Genomic DNA, 21,819 nt, shown 5'->3' with positions numbered 1-21,819 from the left:
CAATGAAGTATAAAGTAGTTTACTAACTGACATATTGCAAATGCTAACAATACAAACTACTGTTACCTTCAAGCTAACTGCAATTACAATTAAATATTAATGCTGAAACATGAGTCAGTAATTGGTAATCATCATTTTTAAATTACAGCCTATTACTTCCGAAAATGCAACTAATACTAGACTCACAGATTTTAAAACTTGTTGCAATTTTCATCTTTTCCTGTTGTAAAATAGATTTACAGCAGTGTTTTGAAGCGACCTGCCTAAAAAATCTGTTAATACTAAGAATATCTGCACAAAATATTGATATATATAGCACTTGACAAAAGATTTTGTGAGGATAACTGCAAGCTGTGTTATAAGCTGCTCTGCTCTATTCTTTATATATTCTTTATGCCTAAAAGGAGGGTAAACATTGGTAGACATATAGACAGAGTAGTAAATAGGAAAAGGATGAATGAGTGGAAAACAACATGAAATACACTTTAAAATAATCCATGCTTACCATAAGAGGAGTTGTTTTAAGTCACCTGCAAAGATTAGAAAGAGAAGATAAACTAATAGTATTCAGGACAAAGCACACCATGGAATAAAAACCACAAAATGGGCAGAACACACAAACTACTGTATATGTCCAAGTATGAATTGAAACAAATAAAAGATTCAAAGCCTTAAAGTATATACAAATGTAATTGCAGTTTTAAATAAAGGAAACACGTTTGTTATAATCTGATCAGGATAACAACTTGTGGAAGCCTTCAAAAGGAATAATAATATAGGGCAGGAGGCAGCTCTGCATCATATACCAGTACATCATCCTAGATAATGCCAGTCAGTCATTTCCCAACCCACTATAGCCTAACTGCAGGGGTTTGCTGGAGCCAATCCCAGCCAGCACAGGAACAAAGCCCAGGCAGGGCGCCAACCCACCGCAGGGCACACACACACACACCAAGCACACACTTGGGGATCACCAATGCACCTAAGCTGCATGATTTTGGACTGTGAGAGGATACCGGAGCACCCAGAAGGAAACCCACACAGACATGGGGAGAACCTGCAAACTCCGTGCAGGGAGGACCGGGGAAGCGAACCCAGGTCTCCTTATTGGGAGGCAGCAACGCTACCACCGTGCTGCCCTAGATAATGTCTCAAATAATATTTTACTTTATTTCTGTAAAGCAAGCATACTGTATATATATATATAACAACTTCTTCTATCCCATTTAACCATTTTTAGTCACAGGCAAACTTTCAAAGTGTTCCTTTCTAAGTGTTCCTTACCTTGTAGACATTTCTCAGATTGATCCAAGTTGGGGACATCAATCAGCATCTGGAGCTGATTTACTGCAAAATCAATAGGGGCAGAAATCAGAGCGGAGAGGAGGTCTGCAATGTACATATCAAGGGCCCTCCACACCATCAACAGCCTTGAAGGCAATAAAGCCAAGAGGGAAACCATAGTGTCCCTCAGACTTCCAGCTTGATCCAGCAGGTACTGAGCACCAGTTGTCAAAGATCTCCCTGTGCCCCAACAGGGTGGACTCTTTATTGACTCCAGCACATCTAACAGTGACTGTTCCACCTGAGTAGACAAGGTCCGTGCTAGCAGATGGCTGGAGGTACAGTCTTGCCTGGCTTGTGCTATGCAGAGCAGTGTTTCAGGCAGACGCTGGGGAGAAGTGTCCTGAAGAAGAAAGTTATAGGCTAAATAAAGAGTCTTAGCAGAGGTGTAAAGCGGCTCCATTTCCGAGTCTTGAAACAGGCTGTCTAGTGCATCATTCATCAAACGGCTGCTCCAGCTCACAGAGATGTCTGGCATCATACGGGACAAGATTCTGTAAGGCTCTGTGCTGTTGGCAAGCAGGTCCTTGGAATCCCTTACTAACTGCGCTTCTTCCGGAACCTCTTTGCGAGTGATGAGGTTAGGAGCTGCCTGTTGGATCCTCTGCAAAGATGGTGAATCCTCGGAAGTAGATTTAAGAAGGTCTAGAGAAATAAAGATGGAAAATACCTTGTTTCAATGAAACATTGTCTTGCTAACATTTGATAAATGCCTTGTAATCATGAATTGTAATTTTAAGTGTTGAGATAAATAGCCCTGACTCCCCCCTCCATACACCCCAGATGTAAATTTGTTCTGGTGCCACTTAACAGACTCTCTATCAATACTGCACTGGAACGCATGCCATTCACAGTTGGTTCCTACTTTGTGTCCAATTCTGTCATAATACGCTCCAGTCTTCATCTCTATTGACATAAGCAGCTGACAATGATTTTTAATCTGCAATAGAATTGGCATGGGCAACTCATCTCAATATTTCTTACAAAAGTTGTATAATTTGTTTAGCATTAATATTTTATGATATCTGGAAAATCATGACTGTTGTATGTAGCAGGAAGAATGATCTTATAAAAAATGATAAGGTTAGATCAAGTGATGTTGGGGAGCATGCACTGGTACAGCACATTGCCACACTCACCACACGATGAAACAGCTCTGCGCCCTGGTTGGCAACCCCCCAGGCAGACATGCGGTCCAGTCCCACCCCCCAGAAATAACCCTCTATCTGCTGCAACCAGGTATTACAAGGGCATCCCCTTGACCTGGTCCAGCCACTCGGGTCCCCAACAATGAGGATCTTACGAGCTGGATTACCCTCTGGGAAATGCGCCACATAGCCATAGTGTCGTGACCAATGCAGCCTCACAATGCAGGTAATGTGCCTCACTCGGGACTCCATGAGCAACTGCTCATTTGACACAGAGTCAAACCAGCGGTACCCAAGGATTCTCCGAAGAGACACAGTACCAAAGGAATCCAGTCTTCATCTCAGATCAGTGGATAGTGTCCACATCTCATAACCATATAGCAAGACAGGAAGCACCAGGAGTCTAAAGACTTAGACCTTTGTCCTTTTGCATAGATATCGCGAATGCCACACACCCCTTTCCTGGATCCTATTGAGGATGACCCTAGCAAGGACCTTACCCGTCACCAAGAGCAGTGTTATCCCCTAGTAGCTGCCGCAATCCAGGCAGTTACCTTTCCCTTTCCAGATAGGGGCAACAGGAGGAAAGCCTTACCACCAACCTGTAGAAGTTCACCCCGGATACCACAGATCCCTGCTGACGTCCCTACCCTCAGCTTGTTTACCACCTGTGCAATGTCAGTGAGATTGGGTAGTTCACTGCTAATTGAACACATACCTGGAAACATTACATTAAGATTACAGGAACCCCAACAATACTGAGTGGAAAAGTGAGACCAATCCTAGATGTAGTACCACCCCAACATGGGACATATCGTCTCAAAGACTGGGCCGGTTTCAGACTTGCAAATGTGAGAAAACCCACCAGACAGGAAGAGAACATCTGAAATCCATTCCTGTATGTTTACTTATAACAAGATACATAGAGAATAATTCAGTTTAGTTTATTCTTAGCTCTCTTCCCAGTGGAAGTGTTGATATTTCATATTTATTTTACAAGAACAAGACACAGTCTCATAATAATGAGATATTTATCTCATAAGTAAATGTTATGTCATATAATTAAGAAAATATAATAAGAAGCAAAATAGGTTATAAATAGTTAATGCAATATTACTATATTCTTACTTATCATGACACTGGCAAGTGGTGCCGTGTTGTATTTTGCTTTAACATACAAATATGAAATTAACAGTAATCTGTACGCATGACAGTATGAGTACCACTACTGAAGACAAGTGTATCTCATAAGAATACAATGACTGTGCTCAATGTATTGTTAAACAGTACAGTTCCCCTTGGAGAAATTTGCTCTCCTATAATTAAGGAGATATTTATGTAATAACAACATGAAACCATTTCACAATAATAAGATATTTATCACAAATGCATAGTATATTAGATCTCATAATTACAAGATGCCTTCTCATAATAATTAGAGTATTTACATCAAAAGCATACAGTATAGTGCTCATCAAACATCAGAGGTAATCCTATTCATTAGGCAGAAAAGTGTGCCAACTTTGCCAGTCCATTTTGACCCATATACCCGTGTTGGGCCAGGCAAAAGTCAACTGCAATTTAACAAAGGCACCTGTGTTTTGTGAAAACTGTGAAAATTTGGGTGGCCCAACAGCACTTAACCCTTTATAGTGCCCATCAAACATCACATTAAATCCCATTCATTATATATGAAAGTATACCAACTTTGCTAGTCCATCTGACCCACATACCTGCATTAAGCCGGGAAAAATCCAACTGCAATTTAACAAAGGTGCCCGTCGTTTTAATCTGTACAGTGCCCTTCAAACATCAATGTAAATCTAATTCATTAGTTATTACAGTGTGCCACCTTTGCTAGCCCATTTGACGCAGGTATTCATTGAAATGCAAATTCACAAGGGTACCTTTCTTTTCTTGAAACAATTAAAACTGTATGTGTGTTTGGGGTAACGACATTTCACCCTTTATAGTGACATTTAAACATCACAGTAAATCGCGTTCATTATCCACGTTAGGCCAGGGAAAACACAACTTTTGTTTATCAAAGTCATCTGTCTTTCTGATGACGTGGAATAAGTGGTTGCTTTGCACGAGGTTTGTGAATAAGAAGCTGACTGGAAGCGAATAAGTAGCCAGCCGAATGAGGAGTTGCGGATAAGTAGCCATCTTTAGCCTCATTATATCAGCTCACTCAGTGTATTCGTATTCAGCTCCCTCCAGAAATGACACGTTTGGACAAGCTGCTATTTTACAATTTTGGAATTATTTATCTTACAAATGACAAGTCGCTGTCTCATACTGAGATATTTATGGCATGAGCACCAATAACATTCTCATTAAGGACACATTTACTTCATAAGCGTAAGACAGCCGGCTCAGTTTCTTCTTAAATATTGTTCTCCTTCGATAGACCCAAAGGTGCTAAAAACTTAGAGAAATATTACAAAATGCTCCTAGTCTCAAATATATTAAAGGAGACATATCAAAATTCAATTAATTACCTTAAAGTCTGCTTTATAATGACAAGATGCTCAAATCAAAGGTGTAAAATACTGTTTTGTAATGTTAAGGCAAGTCTGTCGGAACACGGTGGGAAGCGATCACACAAATCCAGGACATTCGTTACGGAATCTGAATTCACCTGTCTGACGTTTCTCTTTGCGTGTGAAAGGGTTTTTCTTCCAGCAGGCCCTCGATTGATCATTTGTTTGAAATGACGGATTGTTGTCCCGTCCGGGGTGAGCTAAATGGGCACCCGTTCGCCGTGACCCTCAACTGCATAAAAAAAGTGAATAAGTGGGCGCATGGATGGTACACAAACACAAGAACAAAAACATACACGAATGTATCTCTATGGATAAGTAAAAGGTTCTCTGTATGTTCCCTTTGAAACAAACACTATCATGAGAATTTGGCCATATAATAGGGATTGGATTAAAGGATATATATATATATATATATATATATATATATATATATATACGCCATAGCGGAAATCCATAACCGAGTCTGAGAACTCTGAAAATACCGCGTGTGACGGAACGTGCAGAAACAAAATGGAAAACGGTAGGAAAGATTATCTTACACTTCCTGGCACACCATTAAGGTAAATTACAAAGAAAGGAACCGCGACCTTGCCCTGGATAAGCGGGTTATAAGGATAGATGGATGGATGGGTGGATGCGCAAGCGATCTACATGAATCAGTATTTAATTAACAACAGTATGGCGACTTACTGTTAAGTGTCTTAAGGCGTAAACAGCAGTTACAACGGGAACACTTACCGGTATGCAGCATCACACAGAGTAGAAAAGTCAAAAGTCGCCCGGGGCTCGCCATCCCGACTCGCATCCCTCCTAGCGGATCAGCTTGCGGCCATGTCGAGAAAAGCGCGCTCAATATCGCGCCAGATCTTCGCGCACGCTGCTGGAGTTTGGTGTCAAAAGAATGCAAGTTCGGGAAGTGTGCGCTAAACCTGCGCAGTTACCGCTGTTGGGAGCCCAGTTTTCCGGTCAGTTTCAGACAGTTGCCCGTTTTCGTGTATCCTTTATTTTTTGCCAGCACGCCGTGTAAATGCCCGGAAAATGTCTTGGACACTCAATCCCGAGAGTTGGCTCAAGTAGTCATCACCACAGCACCTTCGCCTTGTCGTGGCGATTAACAGATTGGAGACTTTAAACATTTAGTGAGCCACATAAGGTAACACGAGCCAGCGTGTAACGTTAGCCGACGTTCATTCACACGGAAAGGTGCTTGCGAGTCCCGAAACTTGCGTGTAGTGCCAGGGCGAGAAGAGAGGAGTCGAATGCCGCTGCAGATGGCCTCCCTTCTACCCACGAGAGCAGGCTACCAGCATGGCCTGATAATGTACTGAAAAATGATTGTTTAGTGAACCGAAAACATATACGTCCATTTCTCCATTTTCTGGCCTTCTTATCCAGTACTAATTTGTGGAGAGTAGGCACCAATGCCTATATGCAGGGCATCAGTCCATCTTTGGGCACACTCGTGTAGACTACAACAATGGGAAAGCAGCTGGAATCATTGACAGTAAGGAGTTGGCACATTTGCTGTCTTGTGATGGCTCTTCCTTAGCCGTCCCAAATATATGTGTCAGACATCAGTAGTAGTTACTGGTGGAAAAAGTATGAATGGGCTTCACCCTTGTGGTAATGAAACAGTTAAAGAGGTCAAGAAAATGAATAAATGGATGGGTAGATGGAGCTGTAAGCCTTGATGCTGCATAATATTTGGAATTTATTTTTTGCAAAAGGAGTCCCTAGTGTGTGCTTGGTGTGTGGGTGTGTGTGTGTGCCCTGCGGTGGGCTGGCGCCCTGCCTGGAGTTTGTTTCCTGCCTTGCACCCTGTGTTGGCTGGAATTGGCTCCAGCAGACCACCCGTGTTAGGATATAGCGGGTTGGATAATGAATGGATGGATGGATGGATGGATGTGTACCATTTTGTCAGCATATTGTTAATGCCCAGTGTCATGAAATATTTAATATTATGTATTACTTTTAAAAACTTGCCTATTTCAGTAGTGGATCCTGGCAGTCAGAATCCTTAGGTACAAACTAGTCCAACACTGGTAACACATTCACCTAAACTGGAGGAATAAACCAATTTAAAAGAGTTCAGCTAGACAACTGGGGAGGAAGAAAACCCAAATGAGAGAACATGAAAACGCCTAAAGGCACTGAAGCCATTTGGTGAAAGATGGGATAGTAGCTTCACTGTACCATCAGTATGTTTGTCATCCATTTAGAGTTAATGCACTTTAGCTTTATTAAAATCCCATAATGCTTTTAGGTATTTAAGACATGGTGCACGATGATATCTCATGATGTTCGAGGGGGAATGCAGGTTTTCATTCTAAACAATTTCTCAGTCAGAAGTGAGTCTGTGGTAGTAATTGCTCTGGCAGGTAAATAATTTGTTTTGCTTTTCTATTTGTTTTTTTTAGTATAAAATGTGTGAAATATATTTGATTCACTCTTCATTTTAGCTGTCAATTCAGGAACAAGTGCTTCTTGAACAGTAGTTGGATTTAATCATAAATAGAAACTAATTTCAGAAAACGCTAGGTAGAAACCGCTTAGTGACAATGCTATTCTGTTAAGTGAGTGTTGGCCACTACTAAGATTTATTAGGTATCTTAAAGGAAAAAAAACAAACTTATTTAAAATTCAAGTAATGGAAAGAAATAAATGAAGTCAAAGCAGCTTAAGCACCCACTTGATTGCTATAAACTGCAAAGGGGTTTGCTAAACCATGAATGAGAAGTAAAAGTACTTAAGTTACAATTTTCATATTTTTAAAAACAAAGAAGCCACCCATGTAGACTTAGCTTCACAAATTCAGGTCTTTCAAAAAGGGATGCATAATGAGGACTTTGTCTTATTAATTTTGTTTACATTTCACTGTTGTTTTTGGTCTATTTTGCTTCAGGCAGGGAAGAGTCTGATGACAAGTAATTGAAGCAAAATCAGAATGTTCCAATGGATATGACGGGTGATCGAACAACCCGAGTCAGAAAGGAGTATTCCTGCTGCGGATTGTGCAAGTGGCGGATTGGTGGCTCTGAGGCTAGGGATCTGCACTGGCAATCTGAAGGATGTCAGTTCGAATCCCATAAATGCCAAAAGGGACTCTGCTCTGTAGGGCACTTGAGCAAGGCCCTTAACCTGCAATTGCTGAGCGCTTTGAGTAGTGAGAAAAGCTCTATATAAATGCAAAGTATTATTAAGTGGCAAATGGCAGTGAACTACAGGTTTTAGCATTTGCAATTTAAAGTGTTTGTTTGAACATAGCCAAAGGATACCAAAAGCCACAAAATCAAGTATCATACTACGTTATTACTGAATTTCTAAGGCTTGAAAACAATGCACCTTTGGAGACTCATTCTCGGTGCGTACCAAGACCAGTCCATTTCACATGGCCAGACTTCGTAGGAGATGGACTGCAAAGGGGGTTCCTACCTAGTACAATACAGATATTTTTAAAATGTACTACAATTGCCATTGAGCATAGTTTGAGTGTTTAGGCATAAAATCAGAAATTATAAAAATCACAAGAAAAAAATCCATTAGAATAAACAACGTTCATCTTAGAAAGCATAATTCTCAACCTGTAATTTTTGTATTATTTGAATTACAGAATTCCATCATAGCTGGATGTCTTTCAGTTCTGGTTGGTATTTGACATCAACAACACAAGAATGTGCTGCACCATGGAAGTAACTGTAACAGAGAAATTAAGAGCAATGGTGCTATCGAGGTAATACATTGAAACTAGGTGAAATTAAAGAATTATGTCATAACTTGGGTTGAAACCTGGATACATTATTTTGACCCAGACTAAAAAAAACAGTATTTTGATTCTCTCATCAGAGACATTTAAGGTCCAAGCCAGTGCCAGCAAGATCAAATGGGAAATTATTTAGGATATTGGCTATATGCCTGAAAAGACACACATAACCAGTCAATTTTATGTGGTCAGTAAGGGAAGACTGTAGCGGAAAGCTGTTGACCGTCTCCCTTCTGTTTCACAACAATGCCACAACTCAAACTGCATGAGTTGCAAAGGCTGCTCAAAGAGGTGTCACACCTACTCTATTGTCCAGACCCAGACTCATGAGACTACCACCTGTTCAGTGTTTGATTTAAGTGGTATTTTCTTAATAGATTAGGTTCAAAACTATTTGATCACCTGTTGTAACTAATTGCCTTTAATAATGCCTCAAGCTGGAGAACAAAATTATTGATTAAAGCATAGATATTACAACAGGTGTGTTCACAGTATTCGTGACAATGTGTATAGTGTTTATACACACACACACACACACACACACACACACACATATATATATATATATATATATATATATATATACACATACACACAAGTAGTAATTAAGGGGAATTCTGCAAGCCACTTAATTTTCCTCATGGAATCAGTAACACTATCACAATAGTCTTTTTCTTCTTCCTCTTCATCTTTTCCCACTTCTTTGTGGAGTCAATGTGCTTGTCCCATCTTCTCCATACAACTCAGCCCTGCACCTCCTCGCCAGTCAAGCCCTTTTCCTGGGATCTTCTTTGACTTTATCAAGCCATCTCTGCTTTGGCCTCCCTTGCTTTCTCTTCCGCTATACAGTACTTCCATACCCATCATCACTCTTTCACCCACATATTCATTGTCTCTCTTCATTATATTTTTATACCACTTCAACCTACTTTCCTGTACTTCTTAGATATCTCCCCCACTTTTGTTGTACCTCTAATTGTCACATTTCGCCTTTTTTTTTTTTTTGCAACTCCACATCTATCTTGACAGTCTCATTTCTGCCACATCCATCTTCTTGTACTGTCTTCCCTTTACCACCCATGTTTCAGCTCCACACATCATTGATGGACTTACTACTGTCTTGAATGCTGAAAAATGCAAGTGTGTCACAATTTTTAGGACAATATGGGGTCAATATTTATGATAAATAATTGTTTAGTAATATATACTTTTTTCTACCACATCTGTAGTAATAACTACTCTTTACATATATTTTTGTATATGAAACAAAATAAATTGGTAAGATAAAAAGGATATAGGCAGAAGGTGATCCGCAATTCTGTTGATTTGCAGTTGAAGATGTGCTATTCTGCAATTGTTTTTCAATCTATTACATGTGAAACATCTGCTGTTGATTAAACAGTTTTTGGTGTGGTTAGATTTTATGTAGGGCCATGACATAGATCTTATTAGTGAAAAACATTTTTCTGGGCTGTCTGCAATGAAACACAAAATTCTTGCAGTCAGCGAGTAGTTCAGGGATATGTGGTTTTAAATATACACTATGTGGCCAAGACTTCATTGATACTTGACCATCACACCACTATGAGCATGTAGAGCATCCCATTCCAATACCATTTCCATTAATATGGAGATTCCCCCCAAACCAGCTTTTGTGGCAAGAACAACCTCCAGTCATCTGGAAAGGCTTTCCACAAGATTTTGGATTGTGGCTGTGGTAATTTGTGCTCATTCAAATGAAATAGCATTTTGGAGGTCAAATATTCCTTGGGATTAATAAAGTATCTATCTATCTATCTATCTATTAACATTGGATGAGAAGACCTCACACACATCGTTCAAATTCATCCCAAATGTGTTCAATTCAAGCTCTACCACACCAAACATCAGACAGAAAAATCATTGCTGCAGCTCACAAGTTTATAAATAAATGAATACAGCAAATGAATCCCAGTCATACTGTCACTAGTTGCAGTCTGCAAGTCATGTTAATTGGAGACACTGAATGTGGTTGTGCATGTGTACAGCTGGGAAAAGTGCTATGTAAAAAAAATGAAAGCACCCTTCAATGAATTTGAAGGTTTGAGAATTATGTACTACTAGCCGAAGCCCGCCATAGCATACGGTGGTGTAAGAATAGGAATGGAAAACGGTGAGAAAGGAATTCAGTATAACAAAGGCTTAGGAAACCACCGTCGCAGTATAACGAAAATAGCAAGGAGCGAAACCAAGGCCAATGGTCGAGAGAGTACCTTCCTGTAGCAGGCTACGGAAAACATAGACATATATAGATTGACGCCGCATTCACTGTGTTGCCCAGTCGACACGATAAGTCAGCGCGTCCGCCCTATTGCGAGTGGTAAAAGTGCCATTTAAACTAATACAGGTAGAGGTGGAAACCGGGTTTTCTGATGAAAAAACAACGTTTTAAACAGTATCGTTTACATGCAATTATTTATATCCATTTATACACTAAATGTGTGCATATCCCATGGTCTTAGAGTTGGTGAGCGTGGCTCTCTGTCTTGCTTGCCCTTAGTTAGAGTTGGTGAGCGTGGCTCTCTGTCTTGCTTGCCCTTAGTTAGAGTTGGTGATCGTGGCTCTCTGTCTTGCGTGCAGTGTAAAGTCAACGTGGCTCAGAGGTGCATGTGGACTTTTGCACAGATTAAAGCGACTGAGGCTGTGTTTGGTGAGTTGTTGCATGCCTCAAGAGCGACGCTGGACTCAGGAGGAAGGTTACAGTTGGTGTGCGTGGCTCTGTCATGCGTATCCCATGAGGCGGTAGGAGGGTTAGAGTTGGCGGGCAGGGCTCTGTCTTGCGTGCCCGTAGTGAATTTATATTTATATATATATATATATATATATATACACACATACAGTGGGTACGGAAAATATTCAGACCCCCTTCAGTTTTTCACTCTTTGTTATATGATTTGTTAAAATCATTTAAATCAATTTTTTTCCTCATTAATGTACACACAGCACCCCATATTGACAGACAAAAAAAATAATTTTTGAAATTGTTGCAGATTTATTAAAAAAGAAAAACTGAAATATCACATGGTCCTAAGTATTCAGACCCTTTGCTGTGACACTCATATATTTAACTCAGGTGCTTTCCATTTCTTCTGATCATCCTTGAGATCACCTTCATTTGAGTCCAGCTGTGTTTGATTATACTGATTGGACTTGATTAGGAAAGCCACACACCTGTCTATATAAGACCTTACAGCTCACAATGCATGTCAGAGCAAATGAGAATCATGAGGTCAAAGGAACTGCCTGAAGAGCTCAGAGACAGAATTGTGGCAAGGCACAGATCTGGCCAAGGTTACAAAAAAATTTCTGCTGCACTTAAGGTTCCCAAGCGCACAGTGGCCTCCATAATCCTTAAATGGAAGACGTTTGGGACGACCAGAATCCTTCCTAGAGCTGGCTGTCCGGACGAGCTGAACTACCGGGTGAGAAGAGCCTTGGCGAGAGGTAAAGAAGAACCAAAGATCACTTTGGCTGAGCTCCAGAGATGCAGTCAGGAGATGGGAGAAAGTTGTAGAAAGTCAACCATCACTGCAGCCCTCCACCAGTCAGGGCTTTATGGCAGAGTGGCCTGTCGGAAGCCTCTCCTCAGTGCAAGACACATGACAGCCCGCATGGAGTTTGCTAAAAGACACCTGAAGGACTCTGAGATGGTGAGAAATAAGATTCTCTGGTCTGATGAGACCAAGATAGAGCTTTTTGGCCTTAATTCTAAGCGGTATGTGTGGAGACAACCAGGCACTGCTCATCACTTGTCCAATACAGTCCCCACAGTGAAGCATGGCAGTGGCAGCATCATGCTGTGGGGGTGTTTTTCAGCTGCAGGGACAGGACGACTGGTTGCAATCGAGGGAATGCGGCCAAGTACAGGGATATCCTGGACAAAAACCTTCTCCAGAGTGCTAAGGACCTCAGACTGGGCCGAAGGTCTACCTTCCAACAAGACAATGACCCTAAGCACACAGCTAAAATAACGAAGGAGTGTCTTCACAACAACTCTGTGACTGTTCTTGAATGGCCCAGCCAGAGCCCTGACTTAAACCCAATTGAGCATCTCTGGAGAGACCTAAAATGGCTGTCCACCAACGTTTACCATCCAACCTGACAGAGCTGGAGAGGATGTGCAAGGAGGAATGGCAGAGGATCCCCAAATCCAGGTGTGAAAAACTTGTTGCATCTTTCCCAAGAAGACTCATGGCTGTATTAGCTCAAAAGGGTGCTTCTACTAAATACTGAGCAAAGGGTCTGAATACTTAGGACCATGTGATATTTCAGTTTTTCATTTTTAATAAATCTTGCAACAATTTCAAAAATTCTTTTTTTGTCTGTTAATATGGGCTGCTGTGTGTACATTAATGAGGTAAAAAATTTATTTAAATGATTTTAGCAAATGGCTGCAATATAACAGAGTGAAAAATTGAGGGGGTCCCTACAGATTTTATTTTTTCTCCAGCCGTCTGGAGTGTTTTTGTTTTTTCTGTCCTCCCGGCCACTGAACCTTACTCTTATTCGATGTAAATTAATGTTGATTTATTTTGTTTTCTTATTGTCTTTTATTTTTCTATTCTTTATTATGTAAAACACTTTGAGCTACTGTTTGTATGAAAATGTGCTATATAAATAAATGTTGTTGAATACTTTCCAAACCCACTGTGTGTATATAGATATACTGTATCAAATCTGAAAAATGTGCAAAATTAGATACGTTAATCACGTTAGCTGCAGGATAGTGGTCAGTATCCACTCAAATGTCTTTTATCCACCTGCTTATTAACACACAATAGATATTCTTCTTCAAACATGTGGCTGAAAATCTCTCACTCTCATGTTATTTTCACATACATACAACTGGAGAGTGATAAAAATTTTACTTTGCTGCAAAATGGTATCACATTAGACAACAATCTGGTAATCGGTATTAATTCAAGCATCCATCATGCCTGGTGTCACCTTTACTGATGCGTGACAGTATAATGTTTTCTGTTACGTTAGGTCTCTTAGATACCAATTGTGGTATTTTATATCACAGAGTAGATGCACATCATTGCTGCTAAATATGTGCATCCCTTTACTGCCACACTCTACCCTTCTGTTAAAAAGGAGATTATAGCAGGACCATGCATAATATCACAACGCATGCATCTTTAGCTGGTTCTATGACTAGGACAGCGAGTTCATCTTAGAATAATGTCCCGCACAGACCTCAGATCTCAATGCAGCAGAGCAGAGAGTAGATATGGAGGAACAGAAGATAAAATGTAATGACTGCACCTGCTGATCTTTTAATCTGGGGATATAGGTTAACACCTGCGATGGGTTGGCACCCTGCCCGGGGTTTGTTTCCTGCCTTGCACCCTGTGTTGGCTGGGATTGGCTCCAGCAGACCGCCATGACCCTGTAATTAGGATCTAGCGGGTTGGATAATGGATGGATACAGGTTAACACAAGTAAAAGTTACAATGGATGGCAAATTACATGACTTTATGACAACATTCCAGCACAGGTTCACATTTCAAAAGTGATGCAAAGTTGCCCTTCTTTCTGAAATCCAGTAACATTCTGCCCAACTGCACCAGGGCTGTACAAATGCTTTTAAATTATACCGAGTTTACCCACAATCTTGGCCCTTTATATTCCTTCTTTACAAGCTGTCACGGTACATTAAGCACACCAGGCAGATGAGCCCCTGTTTATGTGGTCCAAAACACACACTTCCTGTTTATTTGCAGCTGCACAGCATGCATTGTACCTCTGACTGAGTATTCATTGGTTTTCAACACTTGTACTGTACATTCCAACCCCATCTGTACAATTTAAGAAAACATCAAACCTGTTTGGTTAGACAAAGTCGCTGGGGATGTCAAACTACACAATTGGATGTATAGGTGCATGCAATGACTGCCAGACTTACTAAAATCAGGCAAATGATGAAAAAAATCATTTAGCATTACAGGGCCTTAAAAAGAGTGTTTTGAGCACCATGTTGAATCCAAGCAACTAAAGAAGCAACTGAAGGTTTTTCTACTGTATGCAATTTGATATTTATGCTATTAAGACTAAACGCTTAATCTTTCCTAAACCAAAAATATCTTAATTACAATGAACAATGTTCAATTTACAAAGTGTAATTTTCAACCTGTGATATTTTTGTTTGAATGACCTCCTAATCCATCTTTTATTGTGCATAGCCTAAATGGACAATGACCCTATGAAAGATTTGAATCCAAAACATTTTATCCATGACGCAGTAATGATAACCACCACATTGCCCTTAAAGAAGGAGCATACCTTCACATTTTAGATGCTTAACATATAAGTAGATTCCTTAATAATTTATTTAAATTGTGATAATGCATAATGTTATCTGCGTTACGTGACAAGATTCACTGACACATCAGCATAAGCTCTGTGCAACTGATAAAGTGAATGGCTTAAACTATTTGTTTTTATATTGGTTGATGGCAGTTTTTCATCAGCTTGAACAAAGAGCTTAGATTGTTGCTATTCCTAAAGATTATAAACTCTGTTTTTAAACGTCTCAAAGACCAATGACAATTTCAGGTCCGCCTGCCACATACAAAAATAAATACTACATGCTCAGTATTCAATGAGAACAATTTGAAGAATGAATTCTGCTAAATAATAACTGCTGCCCTTGAACGAGTGCACTTATTTTTTTAATTCAGGAGAAGACTAAACATTTAAGTTCAAACATGATAAAAAAAAAAAAATTCTCTCAAAATATCGTTTTACTCTATGTGTTTAAACTAATGCCAAGAATCTAGAAAATGAGTAGCCTTAACTTAAAATATCATAAGCATACAATTGACATGAAATCTTTATCTTATGGTTTCTGATACTATGCATCTCTTAGTCCAGTAAAACAACTGATTTGGTTGACTATGCCTCTCGATACTGAATATAAAAGCATTAGCATAAAACAGTTGCAAAGACATTGTTAATACTGACATCGAAGCTGAGGGGGTGGAAAAAAAAACACACTATCAACATAAAATATTTGCTAAGAACATTTTTCAAGTTTATACAAAATCAGTTGGAAAAATCTAGATCAAATTTCTATGGTGGCACTATGTATGTGAAATGAATCACTTGAGATGTTTAGTTGCATCATACTATGTTTGGAGAAATACTTAAGGAGCTCTCTCAATGTAGTTGCTAAAGTCTTAAAGCTGTAAATCCAATGTGATATTAGTATTAAGTTAGCAGATATTATTACTCAACCTATGATTAATGTTTCAAAACCAGTTACTGTATATGATTGTAACAAAATGGCAAAATAAATACAAATGGGCAGAGAAGCAATCCAATTTATATAAGTTCACCTATGATAACTGATTCATTACTTACTACCACAGAGTATCAAATTACAGTTAGCAATGTTCAAACAGCAATTGACAATTGTATAGCAATGATACCTAAAACCATATACATACCAGTAGTACATTTGAGCTTCTCCGGAACACTATCAAATAGCCCGGGCTATATGGTCTTTATGCACTGTTACCACTGACACTTGATAAGGTAAACAAACAAACCAAAATAGCTCCATTTCAGTTTTTAAAGTCTATAAATAATCATAGTATTAAAAGAAGGCAATGTTCACTTGTTTACTTTTAGCCTCTGTTGCATCACTGACAGAAAAGATCAAAAGTGAGACAACATAGCTTTTTAAAGAAGAGGTACAGTAATGTGTGGCACATTTGTATATGGGATCTGCACTTCATTTATAGAATGAAGTTCTCTAATCCTCAATATAATTAAACAGCACATGCATAGGAACAAAACTGAGAAAATGAACCACCTTTCACCAATTTATTGCAATATTTGTGCTCTAACACATAATCCAAATCCCACCTACCCAGCACAATTAAAAGCAACACACACACACACACACACACACACACACACACAGTGACTATGTATACAAAAGTTAAAAGATTTTGTTTTGGGAAAAAGACTCAGATTTGTAAGCTGCTTCTATGAAATTATTTTTTTTTTTATCTAAAATGTTATTCAAAGCCGTGAAATATCTCACACATACAGTAATAAAAAAATAGAGTCCTAATGCACAAGAAGGAATTTTCATTTTACTCTGAAGAATTTACAGAACAACATATTACATCAAAAGTAAGAGGGACGTAAAAACTTACAGGCATAGCAGGGCAAGCATTTGCCATTTCATTTTATTATTTATTAAGATATCTGATATCACAATGGCAGCTCTTCAGACAGACACAGAGCCAAGTAGTGTTAAGTTTAGAAAGCTCCCAAACTAGAGCTTAATAATGCATTAAGCCTTCCAAGGATTTTATATAAAAAAAAAAAAAAAACGTTTCGGTCCTTGAAAATGATTAAGTCTTTATTCACAAACATTGCTGGTTGAAGATAAAGCTTAAAATTCGTGTCCTCAAAAAATGAATACACTTTTGGAACACAAATTTAATGTCAAATGAGGAGGTGCAGAATTAAATGCTGGTGTCTTTATTTAAGGCTGAAAATCAAGTTTTATGGGGATAAAAACAACTCAGACTCTTTAGAGACTACTTAAAGTAAAAGTTGACCCAAAAATGCCATTTGACAGATTTAAAGGTTTTAGTGTTTTCTTGCTGAACCAGATCAGCAATGTTTCTATTCTGTTTATCTGTTTCCAACCTGTCAGTTGTGGGGAACATGTTATAACTGCTTTTTTTTTATATAAACATGGCTGTAGTAGGATAGCAAGAAAATATTGCAATTAGTCATTGCTCTGAAGACAGTATTTGTCTCAAGGCAAGTGCTTACCTGGATGCTGAAATAAACTGCACAAAAATGAATAGTTTTGGTAGAATAGAAATTAAAAAGTGATTTGGACTGTAGTCTGAACACTTACCTATTTTTTTCCCCAACAGCATGTAATATACATTGTAGTTCAAGTTAAACAAAACTATAATAATGATGTATAGATATCATTTAAGGTAAATACAGCTAAAAAATGTTATTTAAAATTAAGTATTTTTTGCAAGCAAAATACCTTTAATACAAAACCAGAATTCTGAAACTCAAATTACTGTCAGTTTTTTTTTTCTGGTGAAAACCTGCCAAGATTAAATTAAATGGATTTGATTTTGCCTCCCTTCCAGCCACCCACCCCCACAAACAGGTTTGAGTCTACATGCTATGTTTTGTTTTAAACAGTTTTGTGACACAATGTGCTAAACTACATACACAAAACATAATATAGTAAGAAAACACTCAACCTGATGAAAAGTTAAATTTTCATTAATACACTGAAAAAGTAGACATTACTCATGCCTCTTAAAATCAAAAATACAAAAATTAAACTTTCTTAAAAAGATTTTCCTTACTTTAAGGATTTTTTCTTGAAGCTGCATGTGCACTGTACAACATAGTTGTACAACTGCTAATTTACATTTAAAAAAAATCAATTGGTGTACATTTGAAATATTCATTTTTCCACCTTTACCATATATCACTATACAGTTCTTCAACAATCATATAAAATTAGCAAACTCTTCTTCAGAAAAGTGCTGTTTTCTACATTCTCTGGGAAGAGGTCGGGTATAGCAGAGCACAGTCCAGGCCTGTTAAAGTAGTGAAGAGGCAGCATACAATCACCATTAAAATTTAAAACTCCCACCTGATGCAAATCTGAAGAACAATCCTGAACTTGGGAGACAACACTGAAAACTACAGCATAACATATCAAGGGAGGATTTTTCTAACACAGAGCAGGACATCAGACAACAATGTTCTGTGCATGACACACAAACGTGTATACATATGTCATAGGTAAATTGGAAAAATGAGTCTCATTGACAAACACACTGACTAACTGAAATGAGACTGATTTTCCAGTCCAACTATGACATATACATAGTGATGTATCTTCTGAGTTAATCTTCTAGGGATTCATCTCAATGTGAATCAAAAGAATAAAAAAAACATACTTGTACATGTGTGCACATTTATACACATACACACCCTTACATATAACAGATTTAAACCACAGTGATAACACCTTTGCATAAATATCAATTTTCTTTACAATCTACCTGGAAGAAACCTGCCCTACTACCTATGGTTTTCTTAAGCATATGCAAATGATAAGCGGTTTCTTAACCATTGTTCACTAAACCTCCATAATATGAATAAACTGCGAGGTTACCAAACTACTGCTGGGTGCTTCAATTCTCTTCTCTTTGATGTAAAGCACCTTTAAGCACAAGTTGTAAGGATGAGCCAAACAGGAAGATACCCATGTAGATACAAAATAAAAATGTTTGAGGGAAGGGGTCAAAAATATCTAAATGAGAAATACAATACCAAGGGATGCTGCAAAAGTGGGAGGCAAACAACAAGACAGGGTGCAATACCCTTTTTATGAAAAGCCTTTAATAATGGCAAGAAAGATCTGTGATGTAAAAACATAGCTATTAAACTAAGGGTAAACTCAATATGCAGGAGTGAAAAACTGTAAAGCAGCCCAAGATAATGAGAATATCCCCCCCATAGGTAACATACTGTATATATTTTAAAATTCAGTTTAAGAAATACTTCTGAACTTCACTTACAACCAATGACACACTGGTTGTTTGAAAACTTCCTCTGCCTTCCAATTTACAAGCCATCACTATGGTTTAAACTGCTCTCAATGATCTCTTCTGTATGAACTTTTATACAACATTAAAGTACACTGAAATATTTTAATACAGGAACATAATGTCTTTTTGAACTGACTTGGACTAAAACTATAGAATATTTTTTTTATTTTAACAAATATACATTATGCAGGCAGACAAAGCAGGAAAACGCCAATTCAAATACATATGAAAAAATGTTGGCTATAACCAGATTAATCTAAGAAGCGTCTCAACTAAAAGGAATGCATAATGAAATTCTAGTCTAATATAAGTAAAAGGTAAAAAGTTTAAAAATTTGAACAAAGAAAAATAAAAATAAAACAAATCTTTACTGGCCATTCCTGTTGAAATGAGAGTCTAAAGTCACCAAGTGGCAACAAAAGTTGAGCACCAAGTAGGGAATAGTTCTTTTCCTTTCAACATCACAAACTCTTCTCAGCAAAAGAAAAAACAGTTGGAATCTCCGTTTGTCAAGTTAGAACACCTCTAACTGACAGCCCCTAATTTGTCTTCCAAAGGCCTGTAAACTGAATGCTAAGTTGTTGTTTACTTCAGTTGTCTCTAAACAAGTCTCTGAGTAAATCCTGGACTGGTTTTGTATTTGACGTCAAATATAAGAAAAGCAATGTGATATACAAATTGCAAATTTCAACAGTAATGGCGATATTTTTAATTGTAGTCCAGGGGGTCCTGTAGGGTTCTTCCCCTTCCAGAGATTCACATAATGTATTTCTGTTTGTTTTAGATGGATTTCTGAGGGCTTAATTTGGCTTTATGTTCAGTCAGGAGGAAGTAAATCATGCAAGCGAAACCGCTCTCTGATGTGAGGTCTGACGTCCTCATTCTGAAAGAAAAGATAAAATAAACTTTCAACATTAAACAAATAGATGATATTAAGTGACAAAGAGGCAGAAGAGAGTTAAAATGGCAACCATTAAAATACTTAAGAAAAGTGGGGGCAGAAGTGCCTCAAAATGACATAATAAAAATGATAAAGTCACATACGCATGTATCAAGTTAAAAAAGGAAACTTTATAATAGGTTTGAAAGCCAGAGGATAACTCTATTAACACTATGTCGTCATTCATTTTAGTTTCATATTTTCATCATTACATTTTCAAAGTGAATTAAACCAGTTACAAGTCAGCATTTACATTTGGCTCAAAGCAGAAATGTATTATATTCCTAACTTACCAATTCCACAAGTTTCTCCAAAAATGGAACCAGTTTCAGGAGTTCGTTATCATTTTTATCCATAAACCAGCTCTCTATAGGAATCCCATTGGAAAGCTAAGAAAACAAAATATAAATTGTTCTCTTACTACAACTGACAAATACAAAATTGGCTCAATTTTCGCAGACACAAAAAAAATCTTATGCCTCTCTAAAAAATTTTTTTCTTTGCATACTGGTCAAAATAGAATAGGTTGGAATTAAATTAATAAATGGTTGACGTCTCGTGTGTGGTTTAAATTTGTAGCAGAGGTAAAGGATACTGTATCATCATGATGCATAATATACACCAAGGCCAGGTTTTTCTGTGACATGTATGGATATCTCTGCATCAGTTAATGTTTGTTGTGCACAAATGGTTGGAATAGAGAACAAATTAACTTTATTGAAACTTGGTAGGCAAAATGCATTGCAGAAGAGATTCCTATAGTAAAAACTCTGTTTAAGTGAAGCATTTAGGTTTGTTTTGATTTGGTTACACCAAACAAATTGCTTAAGGTAGTGCATACAATTTACAAATACCGTCAAATCAAAAAGAAGTACTGTATCACATTATAACATTGTTCATAAACAAAAGGTTGCTGCCTTTTGGGCTGTGTAGGGTTGTGACACACTGTTGTATTCAGTGAGAAAGGGACTTGTATAATTTGTGAAATTTCTTGTGCTGGGTTGGAGCCAGCAGTTTAAACAGTCAACATTGTTTCACTAGGAGTGTCTGCGGTGATTCTCCAAGGGTAACCAAAGAAACCCCTCTGAAGAAAAGGACACTTGAAGGCCAATTCAGAGTTGGAAAAAAAAAAACAAGAAATAAAGGCTAATGTCCCATCTGAAATAAATGGAGTTCGGGGATGCACAGCATTACAGAATTTTTGTTTTACCCTTTGGTTAATTAAACACTGGTAAAAGCCAGATTTTAGGAACTGAACTGTGTTAACATTCAATCCATGTATAAAAGTTAAAGAATCAATTTTTAAAACAAGTTTAATGGTCTATGTTTCACATGGCAATTCAGTGTGCACGTAAAAGCATGGCAATGAAATCATTTACGCAGCCCACCACATCCCACTAGCACACCCAACAGCAGTAGC

General features: G+C 38.1%; 1 protein-coding gene across 2 annotated transcripts in view; it reads right to left on the bottom strand.

The window, feature by feature from the left end:
- Positions 1-19,233: 19,233 nt before the first annotated feature.
- The window catches only part of LOC120541465 (CTD small phosphatase-like protein 2), an 88,978-nt gene continuing 86,392 nt past the window's right edge, over positions 19,234-21,819 (bottom strand). For both annotated transcript variants that reach the window (XM_039773122.1, XM_039773121.1), the window contains 2 exons: positions 20,693-20,788; positions 19,234-20,342 (listed from right to left, as the gene is read on the bottom strand). In XM_039773122.1, coding sequence (XP_039629056.1) covers positions 20,277-20,342; positions 20,693-20,788 — 162 coding nt within the window. In that variant the 3' untranslated portion in view covers positions 19,234-20,276. The remainder of the gene's footprint in view (positions 20,343-20,692; positions 20,789-21,819) is intronic.

This window comes from Polypterus senegalus, chromosome 12 (genome assembly GCF_016835505.1).
Source record: "Polypterus senegalus isolate Bchr_013 chromosome 12, ASM1683550v1, whole genome shotgun sequence".
In the NCBI taxonomy this organism is placed as follows: Eukaryota; Metazoa; Chordata; class Cladistia; order Polypteriformes; family Polypteridae; genus Polypterus; species Polypterus senegalus.
This window is presented reverse-complemented; position numbering and strand designations above follow the sequence as displayed.